The sequence below is a fragment of the Triplophysa rosa genome, linkage group LG17 (genome assembly GCF_024868665.1).
Source record: "Triplophysa rosa linkage group LG17, Trosa_1v2, whole genome shotgun sequence".
NCBI lineage: Eukaryota > Metazoa > Chordata > Actinopteri > Cypriniformes > Nemacheilidae > Triplophysa > Triplophysa rosa.
Genome location: NC_079906.1, coordinates 1,307,992 through 1,314,701, shown reverse-complemented (window position 1 = coordinate 1,314,701; position 6,710 = coordinate 1,307,992). Strand labels below are relative to the sequence as shown.

At 45.7% G+C, this 6,710-nt stretch overlaps 1 protein-coding gene and 2 non-coding genes across 3 annotated transcripts in view; 1 reads left to right on the top strand and 2 right to left on the bottom strand.

The window, feature by feature from the left end:
* Window positions 1–608: 608 nt before the first annotated feature.
* On the top strand, window positions 609–680 carry trnag-ucc (transfer RNA glycine (anticodon UCC)). Its single transcript has one exon. It is a non-coding gene; the product is annotated as a tRNA-Gly (tRNA).
* Window positions 681–2,015: 1,335 nt separating this feature from the next.
* On the bottom strand, window positions 2,016–2,087 carry trnaw-cca (transfer RNA tryptophan (anticodon CCA)). The gene has a single exon. It is a non-coding gene; the product is annotated as a tRNA-Trp (tRNA).
* An 840-nt stretch (window positions 2,088–2,927) lies between these two features.
* The window catches only part of LOC130567656 (uncharacterized), an 11,408-nt gene continuing 7,625 nt past the window's right edge, over window positions 2,928–6,710 (bottom strand). The window contains exon 12 of the mRNA XM_057355914.1: window positions 2,928–4,141. Within this exon, the coding sequence (XP_057211897.1) occupies window positions 3,044–4,141 (1,098 nt within the window). The 3' untranslated portion in view covers window positions 2,928–3,043. The remainder of the gene's footprint in view (window positions 4,142–6,710) is intronic.

Below are 6,710 nucleotides of genomic sequence, written 5' to 3'. Positions count from 1 at the left end.
CTAAATCCAGCGCCTTAGACTGCTCGGCCACACTACCTCGAAAAGGCATATTCTGCGGGCCGTTTCCACCATTGTGTTTGACATTAGGCCCCGACAACGTTTCGGAGACAGTCAGTAATTTACAGGGTTCTGTCCGCTTAGGGTTCTGTGCACCTGTTCAGTCCTATCTCTGGAGGTGATGCCACCTGTAGATTGCAGATCATCAAGTACACCTGAACCGGATAATGTGGCTCTGGCAGTTGGCAGGTAAGTGAAAGTCAGACGTGTTTTACAGGCATAAGAGCTCTGCGTAACTTCTCAATGTTCGGTTATTCAACCCTGTTGCATACCCCCGAGCCCACCTATACCGGCCAATTTGGCTCATATGATCTGCAGGTACATGAAAGTGAGATGGGAATTAAAAGCTCCCCTCACAGCTCAGCATGAGCGCAAACTGGCAGTGGAGGGATTTGAACCCACGCCTCCAAAGAGACTGGAGCCTTAATCCAGCGCCTTAGAAAGGAAGGAGTTAAAGGAATCTAGTGAGTTGGTAATTCACTCAGGAAAGTACTAAAGCAACACGGTGTTGACTACATTGGCATATCGTGTGGGCCAGCAACCGGGCGCCTGTGTTGGTGGTATAGTGGTGAGCATAGCTGCCTTCCAAGCAGTTGACCCGCGTTCGATTCCCGGCCAATGCATTGCATTTTGCAAAGCCCCTTGCACAAAGGAGAGAGGCATGTCGCAGACTTTTCCAACAGTTTGAATGTGTAGTCGAAGGAGGCTTTACCATGTACCTTGTACTGCTTCAGATCTAGAATAGTTCAGATGACAGGAGATTTGTTCTTCATTTCCCAGGCAGATCCCAGATCCTAAGCCACCCAGGTGGTCGGCAAGACTGGTTAGCTTCAGGGATATCTCTTCTCAGTAGTTGTCAGATTGCATCCAGTTTTGTTGACTGGACCGAGAACTTCACCCTCCGTTAGCCCCTCCCAGATGGAATGTTTATGGAGGAGCCCGCACCAAAGATGACCCCCTTAAACATTGCGGTGCGACATAGGAAGCGCGCTGGTTCGAGAGCTGGTGGGTGTAGCTCGAGTTTCTCTTGATCTACGCATTAAAACTTCCGCCTTTTACGAAAGATTTCCGTGGGGTGAAACCACTGTGAGTTCAATGTGCTTTTGGACGGCTCCGCTCACAGCGGGCCTCGGTGAACGTGTTAGGAATCAGAGAGTTTAAGAATCCGCCTCTGTCGGATTGCCTCTGCACATCGCTGTCTCCTGGCTGTTTTGGGGCTCTTGGTTTTCCTCTGCTTGTTGCGAGTTTATTGTCAACATGTGCTCAGATAGATAGAGAGTTTTGTGCGATGCTGTTCAAATGTGTGGTTTTACTACGCTTCCCCTGTGCTGGAAAACAGTTGACGTGCGTATCCCCTCCAAGTCGGGTGCTGCGGTCTCCCATATGGCCTAGCCGTTAGGATTCCTGGTTTTCACCCAGGCGGCTCGGGCTCAACTCCCGGTATGGGAAAACGGTGGGTTTCTTAGCTGCTCTTTCACTTGGAAATACCCCGTTGTTTCACAGTGAGGCAGCTGTGTAGGAGGTCAAACAAATTGCCACTGATCTCGTTTATGAGCCTTTCTGGGCTCCTCCTACTTTTAAGGCCCTTTGCACCATCCAAATTCAAGTGAGCACACAGTATTTACCTTCTATTGTAACGTGCTTCCTGAGGCCTCAGGTAACATGTGCTGGATACACAGTGTTGTGTCCCGAGTGCCGACAATTCAAAAGTACAGCAGGTACAGCGGGGACCTTTTTTACGACACGTCTTATCACTGTCTTCACATTTTGAACCTCACCTCTACATAGAAAACATCCTAAACGTCCAACAGTGTTAAAGTGGACAATCCCGTAGGTGCAAAAAGCTCCTTCTGATTCGGCGACATCAGTCACGGCGACTGGTTAGCTAGCAGCAGTCAGTCAAGCGCGACAGCAGCCACAAGGCATCGCTAACAAGGCTTCCAAGCACAAAGAACCAGTGACCCCGACGTGATTTGAACACGCAACATTCTGATCTGGAGTCAGACGCGCTACCGTTGCGCCACGAGGCCTCTCGTTGGCCTCCACAATCACGGTGCTCCTAGTCATGCTCTGGTGTAAAGCCTCGTGACACGACCTCCATCCCGATGGCCGAACCAACATGCATCAGCTGTGCTGTATGTGGCAACGAAAACCTTAACGCGTCCCTGGGTGGGCTCGAACCACCAACCTTTCGGTTACAGTCGAACGCGCTAACCGTTTTCGCCAAAGCTGGGGAACAATAGTCTGTTTGGGGGTGGGGAGAAGGGAGAAATATCAAGAGAAGAGATAGCTCTTCCCTAATGTTTGAGTGTTGATGCATTTTCTAGTTTTTGAAGCAATAAAAAGCGTACGTTTAATTTACATTGCTTTCTATTGCAGGCAGTCACCAGGACGGGGTTCTAATCCAGCCAAAGACAACGTTTTGTTGAATTTTTAGTCTTATTAAACAAACAAAATTCTTGAATGCATTACTTTCAAAATAAACATATGTACGTCGTTGGTTGTGTTTTAACTCAAAAAAGATACCTGTGCTCTGTGGTATTGTTATAACAAATATGCAAGCCACAGCAAATATGTTGAAAAATGCCTATTATGCAAGAACAACAAAATACAGAAATAGTCCTTCTTATATATTTATATTTTATGTTATTGCAAGGCACCGAGTATTGTGTTTTACTAAAACACCTAATCAAATTAATGATAATAATGAATATTAAATTAAAACTTTCAGTAAGTTAAATAACACGTTTAAAAACACATATATAAAAAGGTAAATAAAGTAAGGTAAATAGAATATTAAACAATAAATAAAAGACAAACAAATACAATGATAAAGAATATATTTAAAAACAAGTGTAAAAAGCCTTTAATAACGCCTTTTAAAAACAAATAAAAGCAAAATAACTACAAACTACTATTAACAATGAACAACTTGTTCAAACAACACTATATACATACATAAAACTATATACATTATATTTGCACATTATTTGGAGATGGTTCTTCTCATTTCCTCCAACCATACCTCTTTTGAAACAGTCTCAGTGTGTGGGCAGTACACCCTGCCCCTATACTGACTATGACCTGTTTCACTTGTTTTAAATTGGCCACACTTCTTGCATGTGTTGGCCTCCACAGTTCTTCTGTAGGGTCTCTTGGGTATGGCACCTGGATTGGCAGCGGGTGCAGCAGGCTGTGAGGCGGTGACCTGTGATGGCATTCCCTGCACCATCAGCATGCCTTGGACCACTGGCACATACTGGAACATGGGCACACTCTGGAAACCTGCTGCTGCTGGCACAAGAACATTGGTCACCATCTGCAGTGATGCTTCAGATACTGATGGTGTAACCAACGGTTGGTTTGGAACCGGTGCTTTGGGCCTGAGAGGGGGTCGCCCAACAGAAGTCTGCCTCTGCTTTGCTTGGCCTGCCGTGCTCTCGGGTAGCTTGTACTGGTGCTGCTCCGCTGGCTGATGTGGCTCAGTCCGTAGCTGTTTAGCACCCTGAAGAGGCTCCTGAGCTTCAGGAGCCTCTTCAGGTTCAAGCAGTTCCTGCTCTCTCTGTCTGTTGTTGTGCCACTGAATCAGGGTGTTTTGGTTTACCTCCACCAGCTGCATGGATGTTCCCTCCATTACCATGCTGTTTCCAAGCACAAGCTGCCCTATCCTCCGATAGTCTTGGAGGATCAGAGACCATCTCGACAGGCTTCCCTTTCCTTTTTTCTTGGGGCTACGGTGAATTGTGCAAAGCCTGATGAAGATGGTCTCCACCAGACGGCAGCAGTCAGGCCACTGAGCGGGTACGCTGCCTGCACCCGGCACACATCTGGTGGTGCTCTCGACTCCAGGGGTGTGAGTGGGCCTCTTTGGTGTTCTGAAGCGCCCACTCAGCAGTCGCTCCTGGTGCCGAGCTGCATACACCACCCTCTGCTTGTCTCGGTCATCCAGCTTCTGCCAAAGTCCAATGATGGTGATGGCTTCCTGGTTGGTCAGGCTGAGGACTGTGTGACCCCGGAGCTCCACCAGATATTCCGCCAGCCTGTCCACATGTTGAAAACCAGGCACATTTTGGTAGTCAACAGCCTATTGAAAAACAATTACTGTTACATTAAATAATAACTTTGATGCAGTTTGCTTACTAATGACTTACTAAAAGAGTAAATTTTAAGTCAAATAAGTTGAAACTCTGGGTTCACAGCACAGAAGCAGATGTTGGCCAATAATTCATTGTTCTTTTTAGCATTTTTGTTTATTAAAAAAATACAGGAGTGGAACATACCATCTCTCCATCGCCTTCCTGCCCTGCATCTTCCAACTCCAAGTGAACAGGTAAATCAGAAGGCTCAGAGGGGACAGGGGACGCGGACTGTGCCAGAACACTGGTGTGAGGGACCAATGACGGCGTTGAGGAGCCCAGGACAGAGGTGGCACTGCTTGTGACTGGGGTGAAAGAACCCAGTGTCAGTGTGGAAAGTGGTGACAGAACAACGTCCAGATCTCTTATTGTGTGATCCTCGTTGATGTCACAGAAGCCCTCATCTTCCTCCCGCTCTTCCACATTGAGGTCATCAAGGAGCTCTGCTGTCTGCTCAGAGTCTGGGTTCAATTCCTGCAGTGCCTGACCCGTCTGAAGGAACAAATACTGCACTCCAATGAGCTCACCTGGAATAAAAACAACAAATAAACAGGAATTAAGTTCAAGTGAGAATGAAATTGATGATATTTGACATAAATGCAGGTTTATACCAATAACAAGTTCTCTTACCGGTGTAACGTGCAGGGGGACGAATCGTGGGGACCACTTTCCTGCCAAACAGCTTTTCATAATTGCAGTTTGCACAGTGAAGGAGTTCTCCTGTGTAGCTGCGCAAAGCTGATGGTTCAGATGACAAGGAAGCAGCCTCCCGGTCCTGGTTCCACCTGTAAAGCCCCTCCAGCAGATAAATCTGAAAGTTCAGACTGTTGGCACTGGTCCCTGTAAACAGACACAACAGTGTTAAGGGAGTCTTAAATAAACACACGCTTAATGCTTTTGTCTACATATGCATTCTATGTGTGGCAGATTCGTACCTGGGATGAAACGGTTGAGATGTAAGTGAAAAGACTCGAGAGAAGTGGAGCCTCTGGCACATCTGTAAAATTCCCCAGAACGTAGGGCTGTGCCGATAAACGATATCATATCGAATCGCGATAGAATGTATTTCAAAAACGATGATAAGCTATTGGCATTTTGACTCGATATGGATTAATCTTACAGTCAAACAGAACGCAGAAATAAACGCAACAACAGTCAGTCAGCGTGCAACTTTTAGCATGCGCTTCAAAGTACAAAGTCCATTTCATACTGCACTTGGCAAAGAAAACTCAACATGAGGAGGAAAACATGACTGGAAGCGGAAACAAATGTGAAACTAACCTCGAGTTGTCAACACGCGGTTTATCAAGTGTCTTATTTTTTTTTCGCAATCGCCGGTTAAACAAAACAAACTTGAGGCACAATTGCAAGCAAGTTACTTCGAAACTCAAGCACAAACGTTTATATATCCATCGTTAACATATCTGCTAACATGAGCTGGTGCTTATGAAACAAACCAGCGCTGCCCTGTACAGATTAGAGATGTAATGAAGTGAGTTTGTGTGCACATTAAAATATTGAACCTTGTATGTAAGATGCTTGCATGATTAAAGAAATGTACTACAGTTTATGTGAGATGCCTTTTTGAAAGACTAAGGTTCACTGAATGCATTAAATGAATCCCACTACTCGAGCAAGACATTATTGCAGCGTTATGTATGTGCGCAGGTGCTGAGCCAATAGCGTTCGAATGTACACAGTAACGGAGCCCTTTCATTGGTTGAATGTACTGAAAGAACACTCCCTTTACTTAACGAGTCAATTGAGTCAAAATGAGAATGAATGAACTGGTACATGTTGTTTATGGCCTAATATCCTCTGTGTTGCAACAGTGCATTCATTTAATTGAATTTTAACTGGTTAAAGGTTAACTTTTGTTAATAAACTGTATTTAAAATAGATTATTTTAAATACAGTTTTGTAATTAAATATATATCGAAATAAATATCGTTATCGATCAATATAGAAAAAAACTATCGAGTTTACTTTTTTGCCATATCGCCCAGCCCTACCCCGTAAGCACCACCCTTGGTTAAGGTCCCCTTCTCTGTATAGAGCACCACACCAGGGGGATCTTGGATGCATTTCACATGCTTCTTCTGGACACTCCAGATGTGCTCCATCCTTTCTCTGTCCAGGAGAGGAACACCCAGGGAGTCATTGCCTTGGCTGCTTAGGAGCTCTGTAAGCAGCCTTTCAAGGAGAAGGATGGTAGTCTCCTCCCCGCGGGTCCTCCTCCGACAATGGAGAGCCAACTCTTTCCTCTTAAGGTGTTTGTCGACATCTTCATCTGTCAGCGCAGGCCAACCCGGGACATCAGCAGCTCTCTCTTGGCTTTGCGGAGCAGAGAAATATCAGCACCATCCCATTCAAAGATGCACGCTGACAGTCGTGACATGAAGATGGGGTAAAGCTGATGGGCGTCGGTTGTACATCCCAAGGCGATCCTGCGCATAAAATGCCAGATGTCCAGCCTTATCAGGAGATCTGGCCATCCACTGAACCTAGCTTTCAGCT